The following is a 20,229-nucleotide window of genomic DNA, read 5'->3' as shown; positions in this document are numbered from 1 at the left end:
TCTGGAAATCTGAGCTATGTTTTTATCCAAGTTGCTGATAAAAACATTGAATAGAATAGGGTCATGGACAAACCTTACAGCACTAGGATCTTTTCCCCTCCAAAAACCTTTTCTCTTAGTGTTAGACCATAATGACAGTACCCTGGCTACAGGTAGTAGTATTACTTATGACTCTTACCCCTCTCTTATTCCCTATATGCAATACGTCACAAAATCCCATTATTTCTTAATTCAAAATGTTTCTCAGTTCATATTTTCTCCTCTATTTCCTTTGCCACCAATTCACTTACATCTTAGCAACTGATTTCACTAACTCCAATTCCTCTGAAAACAAGATGGTTTTTCTAATATATCACTTTCATCATATAAGTCTCTACTTTAAGATCTGCAAGATCTACAATGGTTATCTAAATTTTCAAGGCTTTTTGTAATTTGTTCCCTCCCTATTCATTCAATTTTGTTCCTACTGCTCCCTTTCAGTCAAATCAATTTCTTCATTGTCCTTCATATTACTAATTTTGTAATTATCCCTGAAGCAACAAAATCTGCTCCTGCTGTCTCCCCTTCATGGAATTTATTTATTCGCCTGATAATAACTATAGAATGTCTAATTTATACCCAAGCACTGTGTATTCAATGCTTGGGATACAATGACCAAAATAAAAATTCCATCCAAAATGGTCACTTGCTGGGGAAGCAGGCTGCCCTGATCACACATACCTACTCCAACAAAAAAAAAGTCTCATACCAAACCAAATAATGATCAATAAATTTAACGAAGAACTATAAAAAGTGACTTCTTCCATTCCCAGAACTATCCAAAGACTAAACCCATGGGCAAGACGCAAGGGTTCTTTGCCCCCATTCTGCAAAGTCAACATTAGTATATCCTGGTTTGACTAGAAAGGTAACTTGCAAGGTTCTGTGTCAGGGTCAGAAAGAAAGGAGGGATGCTCTGAGAGCTCCAGGATAGGTCAGAAAACCTCAGGCTGGGAATATTGCAAAGGAGAAAGGGAAGGGAAGGAGCTGCAAACCACAGTTGTTAATCAAGGTGGTGCCATAATGTTCCATCCCAAAAAGCCCAGGTCTACAAACTGTAAAGTACCTAGCTTTCTGTTCTGAAACACCAAGCAGGACCCAAAAGATCCAGCAACCCAAGGATCTAGAAGGGCTAACCCCCTGGGAAGTGAAAGGTTCTAAGACACTCAGGGTAAGACCAAAGAGGACTGACCTGAGAGCAGAGAACAGAGCCTGATTTGGCAATGGCACAAAGTTTCAATTCAGAACTTAAAGATGTAAAGATGGATAAATCAAAAAAGCTCCTACAAGTAACAAAAATTATTACAAATTGTAACAATTGAAAACAAGGACTCAAAGGAAAAAATAGATTCTCCATAAGGACTACTTGAATACTTAGAAGAAATGAAGAGATTAAAAAATTAAATAAAAGTAACTGGGAGGAAATGAGAAAGGAGAAAAAGTAGCTTAGAGGAGAAAGTGGTAAAAAATTATCCAAGAATTAGAATCTTTGAAAATTAGAATACACTAAATGGAAATCAATATCCCCATGAAGAAAAAAGAAATAATGAAACAAAAGATTGAAAAAAATAAAAGAAGATTTAAAATATCTGATATCAAAAACAAACATCTACAAAATACATCAGGGAGAGATGATTTAAGAATCACTTCACTTGCTAAAAACCATGATTTAAAAAAAGAAACATTATTTCAAGAAATCAATTCAAGTGAAAATTGTATAGATCTATTTCAAGAAATCAGTTCAAGAGAAAATTGTGCAGAAAGCAAAGTAAAGAGAAATAATCCACTGATCACCTACTGAAAGAAATCTCAAATTAAATAAGTTCTAGGAACATCATCACTCTCACAGCAGTTCAATTACCAAAGATCTACAATCAGATTTACATAAGACCTAGCAGATCTATTACTAAATGGCAGAGGAGATATCTTGAAATACGATATTTTTAAAAGAGTATTTTTAACATTTTAAAAAATTTTTTAATTCTAAATTCTCTCCTTCCCCTCCTTATTGATAATACAAGCAATGTAATATAAATTATACCTGTGAAATCATGCAAAATATGTTTCCACATTAGCTATATCACCATGAAAAGCAAGAAAAATAAAGTGAGAAAATTATACATCAATTTGCACTCAAGATTCATTAATTCACGTTTTGGAAGTGAACAGTATTTTTTATGAGATCTTCAGAACTGTCTGGATTATTGCAGTGATCAGAGTAGCTAAGACTTTCATAATTGATTATCATTACAATATTGATGTAACTGTACACAATGATCTCCTGGTTATTCTCAGTTCACTTTGCATCACGTCATATAGGTGTTTTAAGGTTTTTCCTGAAACTATCGGCTTTAAGAAACAATGGTAGAATTAACTGTTGTTCAGTCATGTCTGACTTTTCATGACCTTCCTTGAGATTTTTTTAGCAAAGATACTGGGAGTAATTTGCCATTTTCTTCTTCAGCTCATTTTATAGATGAGGAAACAGAGAAAATCAAGGTTAAGTGACTTCCAAATAGTAGAATACAATATTCTAAAACACAAAATATATAGGCCTGTAACTAAAGAGGAAAGGCAAGAGAATAGCATTTATACATATCGATGCTATACTAAGTACATTTTACTTTTTACAGATTTAATCTTAACAAGAACCCTGAAAGTTAGGTGCTATTATCATTCCCATTTAACAACTATAATTTGGAACTCAAGATTTCGCAAACGTGAATGTTGAAAACTACCTTTGCATGTATTTGGAAAAATAAAATATTGTTTAAAAAAAAAAAACAACAAACAATTGTGGATACTCCAGAAAGAGAACTATTTAGACTGAATGTAAATAAAAGCATCCTATTTTCACCTTTTTTGTTTGCTTGCTTTTTTCTTGTGGTTTTTCTCTTTTCTTATTTTTCTTTCACAACACAACTAATATGGAAATATGTTTTAAATGATTGTGTGTGTGTGTATATGTATGTGTGTGTGTGTGTGTGTGTGTGTATATATATATATATATATATCATTATCAGATGGCTTGCTATTTTGGGAAAAGGGGAGATAAAGGAGAAAGGGAAAAAATTTTGCAATTCAAAATCTTACAAAAATGAATGTTGAAAAATATCTATATATAATTACAAAAATAAAAATACTATTGGAATTTTATAAAATAAAGTAAAAACAAAATAAAACAAAACATTAGCAGTAGCAACCCATGCCAATATTACATAGATAGTGACTTCCAGTCACTACCTTTTCCTTGAGAATAAAGTATCAATGATTTCTACAAAACTAAAACAACTGTGGATAATGAAGGAGACAGAAATTAAGTGACTTGCCAAAGATCACACAGTTGGTGAGTGTCTGAGGCTGAACTTGAACTCGGGTCTTCTTGACTTCAAAGCCAAGGCTCTATCCACTGTACCACCTAACTCCCCTGCTAAATCCAAGTCCTCCTACACTTAACCTCTGGCTGCCTCAGTTTCCTCATCAGTAAAGTGGAGATAATAATGGCACCTATTTCCTAAGGTCATTGTGGCAATTAAATGAGATGATATTTATAATGTGCCTAAGCACAGTGTCTGGCAAATAGTAAGTACTTTAAAAATGTGGTTTTTTCCTCCTTTTTAAGCTTTCTTCCAACAATATAGGTACCACATCTTATAAAATGCAAGAATATTTGCAAAGTACCTTGCAACCTTTAAAGTGCCCTATAAATACTAGCTATTATTGTTATTAATAAACATCTGAGATCCCCTCAGTACCTGAGCATTTGGAAAGCTTGGCAAAAATACTCACAGCCTGTGATTCTATTTGATATATAATAAGTGTTATAAAAATGCTATTCTCTTGCCTTTCCCCTTTAGTTGCAGGCCTATATATTTTGTGTTTGGGAAAATTGCATTCTATTATTTGCAAGTCACTTAACCCCGCTTGCCTCTGTTTCTTCATCTGTAAAACGAGCTGAAGAAGGAAATGTCAAACCACTCCAGTATCTTTGCCAAGAAAACCTCAAATAAGGTCACAAAGAGTCAGACATGACTGAACATCAGTTAATTCTACCATTGTTTCCTAAGGGAGTGGGGATAGTTTCAGAAAAACCTTAGAACAAAGGGATTCTCAAAGAAGGAGTTTCTCCATAGAAATAAACTATTTCAAACACCCTGTCAACATCACAAATTCAATGAACCTTAAAATCCCCTTCAGTGGAAAAGCAACTTCAGGCCAATTAGGAGTTGAATAAAACATTACAGGTTTGGGAGTTAAATAAAACATTGCAGGTAAAGTTCTAACAACCCCTTCTCCCCTTCAAAAACAACAATAACAAAAACAACAACAAAAAGCTTCAATAAACAATCCAAGAAACACATTCTGCAACCTGCAAAGGAAGAATTAGTCTCCAAAGGCCCCCACTGCTCCCAAACTTTAGGGTTTGGGGCCTGTTGCTGTCTCCCAAGGCACAGATGATGGCAGCCTGCACAGCGTTTGCTCCTTAGTTACATAGATATAAAGCAAGTAAATGGAAAACAGATTCTTGATTTTCTGAACCTCCCCCAAGGCCCAGGCTGCTGCCTGAAGACTGCTCGCTTTCCTAGATTGGCTCCCTCTCAACACAAACACAGTCCGGCCTCAGCTGCTGCTGCTTTCTGACTGCTGCTGAGAACTCGTCAGTCTGACGCTTTATGGGGATGACACGAGGCACTACTCAATCCCGGAAAAATGCTCATGTGAGAATTTAAATCAGCTGGAGAGCCCCTCCAGAGCATAATAACCCTCTAACTTGGACCACATTTCCCTCATTTGTCGTGTTTTTTCTATACATTTTGTTATTTTGATCTTAAACCTCGCTCATTTCTTTCTATCTCTAGGATTAACCTTACAAATAGAGGGAAATCAAAGCCTTTACAATAACATTATAAAGGAGAACTACAATTGTATTTCATGTGCTGGCATTTGCCTATACCTGAAATCAACTTGCAGGGTTGGATATCAAGAAAATGTGAAGGTGCAAAAACATCCTAATCGAGTCTCTTGGAGAATAATTAAATACACTTATATACAATTTTTTTTTAACCTAGTGCAGCCTGGGACTGATAGGTCACAGGATAATGGAATTTCAATCTGAAAAAGACCATAGATGATCTAACTCAGAACTTCTCAAACTTTTCTCACTTTTGATCCTTTTTTGCCCAAGAAATTTTTATGTGATTCCAGGTATATTGATATATACAAAAGGTATAGGAATCAAACATTTGCTCATAGTAAATCATAATTTCACAGCCCCCACATTCAGTTACAGGATCCCTCATGGGATCACAAAGCACAGTTTAAGGAGCAGGGCTCTAACTCAATCTCCTTATGTCATAGATGAGTACCTGAGGCTCAGAGAGATGCACACATCCGTGGCACAGATATGGGACACAGCTGGAGAAAATGTCCAGAACTAAGAGATGGAGTATCTTGTTCAAGGACATCCAAGAAGGGCAGTGTCACTGGACCAAAGAATATGGGAGGAGGGGTGTAAGAGATAAGATAAGAAACAGTAGGAGGGCCTTGGTTATGAATGGCTTTGAACAAATAAAGAGAATTCTATATTTGATCCTCAAAGTGATAGGGAACCACTTGAGTTTATTTAATTGGAGGTGCTTTAGGAAAAAGACTTTAGCGATTAAATGAAGGATGGACTGGATAAGAGAGAGAACTGTGGCAGACAGAACAATCAAAAGACAATAATTATCTCAACAGTTCAAATGTGAAATGATTAGGGCCTGGTAGTACTATCAGAAGAGAGAAGAGGGCATATTCAAGACCTATTGCAAAAGTGAAATTAATAAGTATTGAAAATGGATTGGATAGGGGAGGGAGAGAAAGGCAAGTGTTATTGAGGAGTCGGGATGACACTTAGATTTTGAACTGGGTGCAAAGAGTACGGCAGTATTCTCAAGAATAACATGGAAGTTTGGAAGGGGTGAAAATTTGGAAAAGAAACATAAGGAATTCAGTTTTGGATATATTGAGTCTAAGATAAACTGGATGTTCTGTAGACAGATAAGATATCTGAAAAGCAGCAGGAGATGCAAGATTGGAGGTCAGCAGAGAAATTAAGACTAGATAAAAAGATTTGAGAATCATCAGAAAAAAGAACATAATTAAGTCCGTGGGAATTAATGAAATTACCAAGTGAAGTATCATAAGGAAAAGTGTCTGGGATACCCATAGTAAGTGGATATAATCTGGATTAAGACAAAAGCAAACAAAAACTGCAAAGGAGTGATAGAACCAAGACAAAGGAATGTCCCCAAAACCTAGAGAGAAGAGATTATCAGTGGCAAAGGCTGTGGAGAGATCAAAGGGAATTAAAGTGGAGAAAAGACCATTGGATTTGGCAACTAAGAGATCCCAGGTACTTCTGGAGAGAGCACTTTGGGTTAAATGATGAAATGGGAAGCCATGTTATATAGAATTAAGAAAAAAGTGAGAGGAGTAGACAAATTGTATTGTAGATTAATTATACATGGGCTTACCTAAGGAGCTTATTGACAGAGGACAGAAGAGACAGAGAATAACAAAATAAAAGGAAGGATCAAATGAGGCTTTTTTGAGGATGGGGGAAATACAGACGTTTTTGTGAACAGCAGAAAAAGATCCAATGGACAGGGAGAGTTTTTTAAAAAGTGGGTTAGACTGAAGAATTGAGGATGACTCCAAGGTTGCCAATCTGGGTGCTTGGAAGGCCAATGGTGCCCTTGACAATAATTGAAATGTTTAGAAGACGGCAAGTTTTTATGGGGTATGGGAAAGGCAATGAGTTCTGGTTTTGACATGCTGAGTTAAGATGCCTAAAGGAAAATAAAATGTCTAAAATATAGATCATAATCTGGGATTGGAGCTCAGAAGACAGAGTAAGACTTGATCTATTCCTCTGGTGATCATCCACATAGACACTATATTAAATCCATAGAAGTTAATTAAATATCGAGGGAGTTTACAGAGAGAATAGAGAAAAGTCAAAGACGGAGCTTTGAGGTATATACAAAGGAGATGTGAAATGGATGAAGACACATTAAGGAAATAAGGTAGAAGATCCAAGAGAGAACACTGTTATAGCAACCCAGAGAAGAAAGAGTGTCTAAGAGGAAAAATTGTCCAACAGTTTCACCCAGCTATACCACAAGCAAAATCAGTGCCCATGAAGAATGGGTAAACAAATTATGCTACAACTAAATATTATTATATCATAAGAAATGATACAGAATGAATTCTGAGATGCAGAATGACTTAAGATGAACTGATACAGAGTGAAGGGAAATAGAACTAGAAGAATAATTTACACAATAAGCAGCATTATAAAGAAAAACAAATTTCAAAAATAGAAGAACTACAATCAATAAAGGGTAATGCATCCAGAGAATTAATCTTGAATCATGTTCCACATTAACAAAGATGAAGAAGACTCAAGGTATAAATTAACATACATGTTTGGACACGACCAAACAAAGACTCATTGGAAAAGATTTTGATGTAGGGAAAGTTAAAGGTAAAAGGATCTTTGGGCCCAAGAATATAAAATCTGACACTTTTCATTTCTTCTCCCTCTATTTGCCATAAAGTAATGGGACTAGCTGCTATGATTTTAGGTTTTTTTGATGTTAAGTTTCAAGACAGTTTTGACACTTTTCTTTTTCACCCTCATCAAGAGACTTCTTAATTCTTCACTTTGATGTAGCCAAATTCATAAAATACTAAAGCTGGGGAGTAGTTTATTTGCTTAGACTCTCTCTTTCCAGGAAAAATCACAACTCAAACCATCAAGCCAATTAAAAATCTACACTAGGTGTAATTAGTTAAGGAAGAAGAAACTCTCAGACTTCCTTCGGTAACTCCATTCCAGAATTTAACAAAGAGAACAAAGACTCTTAGCATATCTGTCTTGCTAGACAAATCTTAACGTATAAGAAAAACTACCCTTACTTATAAACAACATATTCTATTGAATGTTAAAGTGATTATGTTAACAACTGATAAATGTATATATGTATATATATTAGATGTATACATATTAACATATACCCCAAATTAATGTATCTCTATGTTTGAAAGATTATTAAAACTAAGAAATAAAGAAAGTAAATAACTAAGAAATAATTTAAGCAACCAGCACATCAAGAAACTAAGAAACAATTTACTTGGGAGAACACCACACATCCGAAGTTAATTCTATAGCCAATCTATGAAACAGTATTTGGTTTGAAAATCTTGGACAGTTCTAAAAATGTTGCCTTGAAAAAAAAAAAGAAAGAAAAAAGAAAAACTGCCCTTCCTAATCCTGAAATATAAGATCTAATTACTATGACTCTGCCTTAGGTAGTCATTGGAACAACATCATTAAAATAACATTATGAGTGAAGAACTTGAACCAAAAATATCCCTGTGGAGTTTCTATTCAAAGGATGTAAAGAAAAGAGGAATAACTTAATCTTTTGGGGAGGAGGAATTTAGAATGTAATGATCTTGGGCTAAATAAGTAAATTCCAAAGATGCTCTCTCCACTTTGTGTGATATGGTACTTTCTTTTTGTATATGATTTAGGACAGCTAGATGGTACAGGAATCTGGAAGCCAGCCTCATGCACTAGCTATGTGACTATGAGCAGATCCCTGTTTGCCTCAGCTCCCTCATCTGCAAAAATGAGCTGGAGAAGGAAACAGCAAAATGCTTCAGTATTTTTGCCAAGAAAACCCTAAATAGGGTCAGTAGGAGTCAGATATGACTAAAAACAACTTGACAACACATGATTTAGAGCTTGGAGGCATCAAAGATTATCTGGTCCAACTCCTTCATTATAAAAATTAGGAGCCTGAAGCCCAGAGATTAAGTGATCTACCCAAGATCACAAAGTAAGTGAGCAGGTTTGGGTCCTCTAACTCCATACCCAGTGCTCTAACATGTGATAATTTTCTTTCTTCCTAAATTACTTTTTATCTTGATTCTTTAACTATGGATTTTAGAAACAGTTTTTTAAGTCTCTTCCTATCACTAATCTATTCCCCATTCAGGCTATTTTTTTAATATTCTATAACCTTGTCCTTCTCCAGTTACCAAAGACTTTTTGAGTCTACTTAATGAGATCAGATAAGGTTAGTTCTTCCTTTATAATACTAATATGGAAGGCAAGAATAATATCTATCTTTGGTCTACCTCCCTGAATGGAATAAGGATTCTTTATGTAATGATAATAAGACACGGGTTGAATATCTTTGAGTTTATGTAATCAGAATTGTTGGATTGGGTTCATGGTCATTGAGTCTATGTTATTTATTGTATTTTCTTTATGTTGTCTGTCCTTCATTTTCAAAGACATTAGGGAAAAGATGCTATGACATGCAAGTGAATTGAATTTAAGTGAGGAAAGGCTGTGCAAGGTCAGCAACCTCCCTTTCTCCTCCAGAGAGGAAAAAGATTCAATGGTGTGGCTAGATAGATAGACACAGATCAGAGTGACTGGAATTGGAACTGGATACAGTGGGAGATCTTGGTCTCTTTAAATTAAGATTTTTCCCACCTTGACTGAGGCTATACCTATTCAGTGATTAAAGCTAGGTAAGATATGAGTCAAAGAATGGTCTCTTTTATCTAGTCTAAAAAAATTGGCCTGAGAGGGGAAGCCCCTCAGGGATTCTGGCTAAAACCTACCTTTCCTTTTTCCCCCTACCATCAACCCCAAAGCGCCTAACTGATAATAGAGGAAATGCCTTGTTGTATGATTCTATACTTCTTCCTCATACCCAACAAAGCCTCTGCAATTTATGAAATTAAGAGACTGAATGGGCTTTTTTCATCAGAGACTCAGAGTTACCTGGTGAACTCCAGGTAACATAGTTGGAGTGCTGGATCACAGTCTGGAAGACCAGGGGTTCAAAGACCACTCCATTATTATTTGGCAAAAATAATAGACATAATAATAGAAATAAGAGACATAAAAGAGATACTGGCAGAAAGATCAGATAGACAATGGGACAACATGAAGACCCAGAGGTACCTGAGATAGCTAATGGCAACAAACATTAATAAGCACTTGCTATGGACCAGGCAAAGTAATCAACCATATGTTTCCACCTTAACCTCTCTCTCTTACCTTGGCAAAGAAAATCCAGGCTGTGTGCTGTCCTGGAGCCATGTTGTTTTTTAGCTTCACTGAACTTAACATCAAAAAGAATCCCAAGAATCCACTGGATGGAGAAAAGAGAAAAAATGTTTTATTAATGACAGCAAGATTTTTTAAGGCAGTTAGTTCTCTTACAATTTTTTTTAGATTTCTTTTATATTTGCTATGATTTCACAGAAACAATGTTCATCTACACTTTTGTTTTCCAACATTATTAGAATTATTTGATTCAATTTTTCAAGCAATATTTAGCAACTACTATGGTGCAAAGCACTGTTAGGCACTGGAGGAATATGAAATTTAGATAACAGAGTCTGACCTTGATTTGGAGCTTACAGGATATCTTACACATAGATAACTATGGAAATGGAGTTTGGATCTTCAAAAAATCCAAAAATAAATCTCTTATGGAGAATATACAGGAACAAAGATTTAAGTTGGAATAGAATTCATTTTTCAGATGAGAACCTGAGCTTCTCAAATCTGGGAGTTTTCCCCTGTACTAAGAAAGTACTGAAAATATAAATTGTTACCTTGTTTTAGAAAGTTACCTGAAGCAAGATATCTCAAGTCACCCAGCCACTATTTTTCATTTGAACCCAGGTCTTCTTCCTGACTCAGAAGAAGCTTGCTCTTTATCCAAAAATACCACGTTATCTCTGACATAAATAACTAATACACACGAATCTCATTATAGGAAAGAAAAAATCATGACTAACTGGTAAATTGAAAAAGGTTTCAGGAAGGAGATAAATAAAGGGTGATATGGTCAGACCCATGCTTTCAGAAGATCACTCTGAGAGCAGAGTATAAGATAGATTGGAATGGGGAAAGATAAATCAGGGAGGCAACCTAGCAATTTATTGCAATAGTCCAAATGTGAAGTCATCAGCACCTAGACCAGGGTTATGACTGCCATCCTCTGAATGGAGAATCCATGGTTTATATCCATTTGTAATACAGTGAAAAGAAACTCCTAAGGGTCTTCTCTTACTGTTCCATTACTTTCTCCCCTCTTCCCTTTTGCATTATCTGACCTCTCACATTTTAAAACATTAGAATATTTAGGGAAAAGAGACAGAAAGAGAGGAAAATATGGTTAAATCAGGGCAATAAAAAAGACATATCAACTATTTCAATTACACATTCACACTCACTAAGCTTATCTCTGTGCTTAAGCTACTACTGGCTCATTTCTGACTGTGACCGCATTTGGAGTTTTCTTGGCAAGGATACTAAAATGGTTTGCTAGTTTCTTCTCCAGCTCATTTTACAGATGAGAAACTGAGGTAAACAGAATTAAGTGACTTGCTCAGGATCACACAGCTGGTAGGTATCTGAGGCCAGATTTCAACTCAGGTGGATGGGTCTTCCTGGCTTCAGACCCTGCACTCTATTCACTGCACCAGCAAGCTGTTAAAGGTGCTCCTACTAAGCTGAGACATTTATAGAAGGTGCACTCACTACTTCGGGTTACCATCATACTTGGGTGAAACATTTCTGAATTCTTTATGGATCAATACCAAATTCATTCTTTACAAACACCCGTTCCCTTCCCCTACAGTTTTCTTCCTCTTGTAGTGGTAGGAGATTTTAAAACATGGGAGAAGACCAGAGCAAGGGGAATTTCTAGGGCCCTCTCTGAACTCCTTTGGGATTCACCTGAGATGGAATCTAAATGATATAGGATGCATCCTCTCCAAGGATTTATCTTATAATCATGGCTCTGATAATGGAATCCTTTTTTATACAGAAAAACTATGCTCTTACAGGGGGGTAAAGGAAGAAGACAAACTTCCCTTGCTGTTAAAATTTAAAACATTAGTTTGCATGTAAGGTTGTGGGGAATAATAGATTAAAGAGAACCAAAACAAAAAATATGTCATTCCACAGAGCAAGATAACACTAATGGGCTACAAATTGTGTCTTTGCTCAAAATAATGAAATATCAACTTGACATTCCCTTCTTTGTATTGTTAGTAATTCTGCCAAATAATAATCCCTCCAGGAAAACAAAATCATATGTACAAGGGTGGCACTAAAGCATTATGTTTTATAATCATAGCTAAGAATAAACTGAATAAGAAATAATCCATGCTGGTAGCACTGGAAGAAATATTCTAATGAGTTTTTCTAAAAATCTGTAACTAGGGATTTTAGAGTGAGCTAAAGGCTCAAGTACACAATAGAACCTCAACAAGATACATTTAAGTCTTTGCTTGAATGACATTTTTATCTGGGAGCTATTTATGACTTATTGGCTTAAAAAAAGATGAATTTTTAAACTCATGATATTATCAAGTTAGATCTAGAAAAGGCCTTGTTCTTTTTCAGTCATTTCAGTCATGTCTAACTCTTTGTGACCCCACTTGAGCTTTCTTGGCAAAGATACCGGAGTGGGTTGCCATTTTCTTCTCCAGCTCATTTTACAAATGAGGAAACTGAGACAAACAGGACAAAGTGCAATCACCCAGATGGGAAGATACCTTAAAGGGCATCTGACCTTAGAGGGCAACTTCCTTATTTTACAGATGATATAAATAAGTCTCAGAAAAGAAAAATGACTTTGTCCAAAGTCATATGGCTAGCAATTGGTTCTCAGATACTCAGGGACTCTTTCAGTTGTCCCATTACGTTATTAACTGGGACTTTTTTGTCACGATTTCCCCCCCAGAGTACCTACAGTGATGGGAGCCTTTTTTTAGCCTAAGGAATCTGCCAATAATAAGACATATATTCTTTGAAGGAAGTATAGTGTAGAGGAAAGATATAGTATATTAGGGAGTAAAAAACATCAATTTATAGTCAGAGGTGCACTGGAGAAAAAACAAGATTTAAACTCAGTGTATCTGGACAAATCTCTTAACCTCTCTGGTCTCAGTTTCCTCACCTGTAAATGAAGTAATTTGAGGCTGATTTCTTAAATCCCCAATTCTAAGTCTATAACTTGGGTTCAAATCTCAAACTATGTGACCTTGGGCAAACCACTTAAAAACACTCTAGACATCAATATGTTCTTCCTTACAACAAGAGGGTTTATGATATATCAAGTCCCTTCTGGTTCTAAATCCTATAACCTAATAGCTAAAAAGTAAACTATAAGCTGGGGCAGCTAGGTGGTACGGTAAATAGAATGGAAGGACTGAATAAAAATCTGGCTGGGTGACCCTGGGCAAGTCACATCATCCTGTCTGCCTCAGTTTCCTCATCTGTAAAATGAGCTGGAGAAGGAAATAGCAAACCATTCTGGTATATTTGCCAAGAAAACCCCAAATGAGATCAAGGAGTTAGGTATAATCAAACAACAACAAACTAGAACCTAGCAAATTTGGGTTCCAGTAATTAACCAGTTGGATAACTTTAATGTGCCCTTTCAATTCTCTGGGGCTTAATGTTTTCACCTATAAAATGAAGCAGTTGGATTAGGTAAACTTCTAACTCACTAATTCTAGGATCCCATGAGTCAAGGTCGGGTGCTGGGTAGTGAACAAAAAGGGTCTATAAACTGTAATACACTAATTATAGTCTCTGACTTCATTCCAAAGTTAAAGAATAAATGATTTTGGAGTTTATCTATTGTTCTGTATTACTCACCACACTGTAAAATTCTCAAGAATGAAGATTGTATCTGATGCATCTTCTGTCTCCCCGTACCTTTAACCCTTTAAAGCACCTCGCATAGTGCTGATCATAGAGGAGAAACATCATAAATACCTGTTGTATGACTGAATGATCTATGCTTCTTTCTCATACTCAACACAGCCTCTGTAATTCATGAAGTTAATAGACTGAATTGGGCTTTTCCCAACAGAGACTCAGAGTCACCTGTGAACTCCAGGTAACACAGGAGGATAGAGTGCTAGATCAGAGTCTGGAAGTCTAGGGGTTCAAAGACCAACTCAAACACTTAGCAACTATGTGTCCATGAGCAAATCACTTAATTTTTCCAAGATTCCATTTATTCATCTAGAAAATAAGGCTCAAATGAAATAATGGATATAAAGTATTTCTCTAAATTTAAAGTGCAATTGAAATGTTAGTTTTTACAGAAGGAGTAGTTGTAGGATTTTTTCAGGGTGGGGTGGGGGGTGTTAGATTCTTTTCCCAAAGATTACCTGGCACAGCAGCTGGTGTGGAATCTGTAAAAATATAGGAATGGAAACTCCAGGGCCTTGAAGAGATCACCTGAGGAATAAAGCAATGCAAATTGTAAAAGACTGACAACAAATAAACAAGAAGGAAAAAAAAAAGAAGGGAAAGGGAAAGAAGGATGGAAGGAGGGAAACGGAATGAGGGAAGAAAGAAAGAGAGAGGGGGAGGGAGAGAGGGAAGGAGGGAAGAAAGAAATAAAGAAAGGAGGGAAGAAAGAAAGGAAGGAAGGAAGGAGGGGAGAAAGGAAGGAAAGGAAGAAGGAAAGAAGGCAGGGAGGAGAAAGAAAAGAGAGAGAAGATAGGAGGGAAAGAACAAGGCAGATAGGTAGATGAATGAGTGAGTGAATAAATAAATGGATAGATGAATAAATATATAATTAAATGAATAGAAAAATAGATGAATGAATGAACAAATAAATAACAGTAGATAAATTAATTAGATAAATTAATTTAAAAAAAGATAATTAACAAACTTGCTCTGAAGCTGTTACCAGTAAAACACTATTGACCAGTCATTGGTCCTTTTATTATGTTTATTATAATTATATCTACTGGTTTAATTGATGCTTACCTAGTACAGAAATGGGGGGAGGGGACAAAGAGAGAGAAGAGAAGAGGAGAGAGAAAGAGAGAATGAGAGAGGGAGGGAGAGAAAGAGAGGAAGAAAGATAAAGAAAGCAGAAGAGAGCTGAGGAGGAGAGGAGAAGAGAGAAGAGAACATTTTTCAAAAGAGCCTTTTATGAGGTGAATGGAGTTGCCTTTTCTGTGAGGAATAAATTCCACAGGCATCCTTCAAAGTCTTCACATTTAACCAAGAGTGCAAAGAAGGAATAAGTTACAGGCAAACAATGTTGTGTTCATTTTACTTCAAGGTCCAAAGACTACATTTATTTCTACTGAAGTAAGTTCATTCTTTTAGTTCCACTTAGTGGAATAGGAAATACTCACACGTATTGGCTGTGTCCCTCTATGGAATTTGAACTCGGTCACAGACAATAAGTCAAGAGGTTTAAAAAAATGTTTTAAGCCCTTCCAAATATGTACAGAGAAAAAGAACTGAGTATTTCCTTCCAAATCTGGAATTTTTCTGTCTCTGAAGGGTCTTGCCTTCAGACCTTCAGACCTCAGAAAATCTGAGTCTCTCACTGATGGATGAATATATTTTCTGAATAATCATAAAGTATTGCTTCTTAAGTAAAATTCACAAGTTTACAAGTGTTCCACTGATAAATCTGGATTAGATATTTGTTGTAATGTGTACACAGTAATCCTTTAACAACCTGATCAAACCTGTAAATGTAGCTGTAAAACAGCATAAATCACAGCTAAGTTCATTGATATTCTTAGTGATGTTTAGGGCTCAGAAAGCAGAACAAAAAAAAATTAAGGCAATTTTCTTAAGATTAAAGAACCACAGAATTTCTGAGTTGGGAGAGTTATTGGCAGCCATCTAGAAAAAGTCACATTGGAGAAAAGAATCCCTACTATAACACATGCAATACATGTGACAAAGCCAGCCTTGGTCTGAAAATTCATAGTGAAGATGAGCCCCTTATATTCCAAAAGGGCAGTCCATTACACTTTGGGAAAGTCCTAATTGTTAGTATTTCCATATATAAAACCTAATTTGTCTTTTTGCAACTCCCACTCATTGGTCCCAGTTCTGCTCTCTGAGACCAAATGAATTCAGACTCTCTTCCAAATGATATCCTTTCAAGTACTTGAAGACAACTATAATGGGGTTTTTTTTGTCTTTTTTTTTTCCCTAGGCTAATGATATGAGCATTTACACACATCTGATACTGGTGCCTTCTCAAGGACTTACACCTGTTCTTGGACAGTTTTAAGGTAGTTAAAATACTAGTAATTATCCTAATTCTGGAAAATGACTTATTTACAAATAATAATATATCGATATCTTGTTTTCCATTACCCGAATTTCTTTCTGTATCTATTCTCTTCCCTCCTCTTCTAAATAGCCATCCCTTGTGACCAAAAAAATGCTTTATAGGAAAAGAGAGGGGGGAAAGTAGAGGGAAAATCAGCAAAACCAATCAATATGTCAACAAAAAATTAGAAAAAAAAATGCAGTGTCTCACACTGGCAGGACCTTCCATCTTTGCAAAGGAGTAAGAAAAAAATATTTTCTCCTATCTCTTCTTTAGAGCCATTCTTGTTCTTTGTAATTCTGTAACATTCACTTGAGGAAGCAAAGTAGTGCAGTGGATAGATTACTAGGCCTCAAGTCAAGAATATTCATCTTCCTGAGTTCAAATCCAGCCTCAGATATTTATTAACTGTGGGACTTTGGGCAAGTCACTTACCCCTATTTGCCTCAGTTACCTCATCTGTAAAATGAGCTGCAGAAATGGCAAAACACCCCAATATATTTGCCAAGAAAACCCCAAATGGGGTCACTTAGTTTTGATTACATTGTGGTATCTGTTCATTGTATTTATATTGTGATAGTCATTATATATCTTTTTCTTCACTTTCCTTACTTCATTCCATATTGATTCATGTAAGTCTTTCCAGGTTATTCTGTATTCATCATATCCATTGCCTCTCACAGCTTTCATGGACATTTTGTTTAGCCATTCATTCCCCAATCAATGAAAGTGATTTGTAATTGATAAGATCTATGACTTCAGTAGCATAAGCTACTTATACTTAACAATTTAAGTTGTTAAGACTGAACAAATATAGCTTCTATTGTCCAACTTTCTAATGATGTCCCTTGTGGAACTTATCTCAGTAGGTCTGTGGATGACAAAAACATACAAAGTCCACTGCTGGACATGTATCAGCAAAGGCTCACCTGGGTTAGCAGGACTAGCCAGGATCATATTTCTCTGGCTTTTGAAAACTTAAGTGACTTCATTGTGAGATAACAGAATAGAGTTTTTAATTGATGTAATTCTTCAAATAGGTAGATAATAATATCCCTATCTAGATTTTAATATATTCTGTTATTAATCTTTTCAATTACATCATGGAGGTACATGAAAAAAATCAATTAATTGATAAAACTCAAATGGCATGATAATTGTTCTAAAAATTTTAAATGTTATATGAAATAAAAAATAAAGTATAAAAATTAATTTAAGAAACAATATCATATATTACCTCTCCCAAAAAAAGATATATACCTAATGGCATGAAATAGTACCTTTAGACACTACAGAAATGATATGAAAATATGATCAAGAAATAATTTTTAGAATTAAGAAAACAGGAAAAACATTAGCATTACAAATATAAGAATTCCTTATGTAAAAATAGAATACTGGGCATTTGAAAGATATGACTGCTAGTCCTGGCCTCTGCATAAGTTTATTCATTTTTAGTATGGGAATAATATCACTTTATTTAATTGTTTCATATGACTTTTGGGAGGATTTCTGGTATCTATCTTATTTCCACTCAATTCTATTCATTGCTATTAACTATATTCCTAGGCAAATGCAAAAACTTTCTTACTTCTAAACTTCTCCATCCATCTAATCAATCCTAAATATCCATGTTAAATTACCACTCTGCATCTAAATTATTCAACAGATTATGCTACCAAATTAAATCCAAACACATTTTTTCCTAGAACTCAAGACCTTTGCAGTATATGAGGTCCACCTTCCAATCCCATTCACTTATTGTTTCCCAAGATGAACACTATTAACTATAACCCATATAGTCTAATCATTGTTTAGACAAAGATATAACATGATTTCCTAGTTTTGTACCTTTTCCCAACCTAATTCTTCTATCTGGAATGACTTCCTATCCTCCAATCTTTGTCTTTTTATAAAAATCTATTTTATTTTTAAGTTATAAGATAAAATAAGAATTCCCATAATGTAGTATAAGTTTTAAAAAGACTGCACACAAAACTGAAATTTTATTATATACAACTTACATTTACATATATAATAATTTTCTTTTTTCTTTTTTTTCTTCTTTCCCCACCTAAGAGAGGGCTACCATTAAACACAAGTATGTATGTGTGTGTGTACGTGTAAAATTATTCTATATATGCTTCTATTTATCAGTTCTTTCTCTCAATACAGATAGCCTCTTTCTTCATGTGTCCTTTGTATTTAATTTGGTTATTTACAATTTAGTTACTCAAAGTCATTCTTAAAACAATATTGTTGTTACTATATGCAATGTTTTCTTGATTCTGCTCATTTCGCTTTCATTATTTGTTGCAAATGTTTTCATGTTTTTCTAAGATTGAGCTCATCATTTCTCATTACACGGTAAATTGGGGAATGATTCAATAAGTTTTAGAATATAATTATGATGGAATAAATACTATTATTTTTGTTTCTCAAAATTTCATTATTCCTTCAGACCTTAATTAAATAAATACACCTTCTACACAATGGTTTCTCTGATTCCCTTTTAAGTGTCCTGTTTTAATTGGAACAAGAGGTTTGGCAATTGTCAATGCTGTAAAGTTACCTATACATATAACCTGTAAATAAAAGGCTATTTAAAAAAAAGTGTCCTGTTCTTCCCATCTAGATCAGAGAAGGGAGAGTTGGAAGTCCACTGGGACAGAGAGCTACATCTTCTGCAGCCATGATTTTTATTCACTTTTCCAACTTTAGGTGCAGAGGCACAAGCCCAGATAAACAGTATCAGATCCCCCTGAGGATGTGAGAGACTGAGAAGTGTCCTTATCCCTGTATTTGCAGCTTCTACTTTTCTCTCATTCCATAACCGTTTTCATGGACTCTTGAACCATGACTTCCCCTTCCAGTGAGTTGACTAAATGACCTGTGAAGTGGTTTCAACTCCATGAATCTATGATTGAACTCCAAGATCCACAGAGCTGCCCCTCTGTGAAAGGTCTTTAAGGAAGATAAATGACCTAAATTGGAAGTTAGCATCTGTATAAGTTTACCCATCTATAAAATGGGAGCACTGCCACCTGCCTTACCTATTTCACATGTCTTTGGAGAGAATTTCCTTTCATTTCAGATTATACATAGTAAAAGGGAACAGAAACAGTGTAAATAAATTAAATACAAAGGTGATTTTTAAAAAAAAACCTAATCATAAAAAATTCCTCCCTGCCCTAATGCTTTTACTAGAAATGCCAACAAATTACAAAATGAACTAGTTTAGCTTTTAGCTGAACTTGGAAGGAAATACTCAAGGACAGTAAACTGTCCAGAGGGTGGGCTGAGAAGGGGTGAAGAACCCAGCAGAGAGCTGGCTTCATAAGCAAGTAAGAATGGAGAAAAATCTAACCACTTCCTGTTTTCCTGGGTCAGGAAGTTCCACATTGTTTTGAATTGGCTGGGTTTGTACTCAGTTTCACACTAGAAAAACCTCTTCACCTAGGATCCCTATGGCTCCCTTGACTTTCTTCTTACAGTTAAACATTCAAAAGCATCAAACAAATCAACCTCAAAGGCAGGAGTCAAAATATCTCTGAACTGCAAATACCCTTGAGGATATTTGAGAATAGTGCTCTCCAAACATGTTAGGGTCCCAGAGTAAAGCGCTATCCCTTCTTCCAGAAAAAAAAAAAAAAATTGCTCAGAAAGGCACAGACTAGCATCATGACGTAGAGATGTACATCATTTTAGTAAAGGTTATTAGATTTAATAATTTACATGAATTTTTTTTGGCAGTCAACGTACTGTATTACGCTGAAGACATGGCCGTTGACTGAGCACCTGCAGGCCTGTGTCCAAGGCTGATCAGCAGGGTGAGATCACCTTTATTTTGTGAGAGCTACAGCTACAGGTCGGCAGGATGGAGCATGCCGTGGTCACATTCAAGCTGGTGTCCAAGCTGTGAGGTACTCTCTCTACCCCGTGCCCAGCTGTAATTTCAGCATCAGGAATAGAAAATGCATAGCAATCACCCCCA

General features: G+C 35.5%; 1 protein-coding gene across 6 annotated transcripts in view; it reads right to left on the bottom strand.

The window, feature by feature from the left end:
* Nucleotides 1-20,229, bottom strand: part of TMEM241 (transmembrane protein 241) — a 172,327-nt gene that overhangs the window by 74,702 nt on the left and 77,396 nt on the right. For all 6 annotated transcript variants that reach the window (XM_051970343.1, XM_051970346.1, XM_051970345.1 and 3 more), the window contains 2 exons: nt 14,311-14,380; nt 10,166-10,259 (listed from right to left, as the gene is read on the bottom strand). In XM_051970343.1, the coding sequence (XP_051826303.1) occupies nt 10,166-10,259; nt 14,311-14,380 (164 nt within the window). The remainder of the gene's footprint in view (nt 1-10,165; nt 10,260-14,310; nt 14,381-20,229) is intronic.

This window comes from Antechinus flavipes, chromosome 1 (genome assembly GCF_016432865.1).
Source record: "Antechinus flavipes isolate AdamAnt ecotype Samford, QLD, Australia chromosome 1, AdamAnt_v2, whole genome shotgun sequence".
Lineage (NCBI taxonomy): Eukaryota > Metazoa > Chordata > Mammalia > Dasyuromorphia > Dasyuridae > Antechinus > Antechinus flavipes.
The sequence above is the reverse complement of the archived record's forward strand: the minus strand, read 5'-3'. Positions and strand labels throughout refer to the sequence as shown.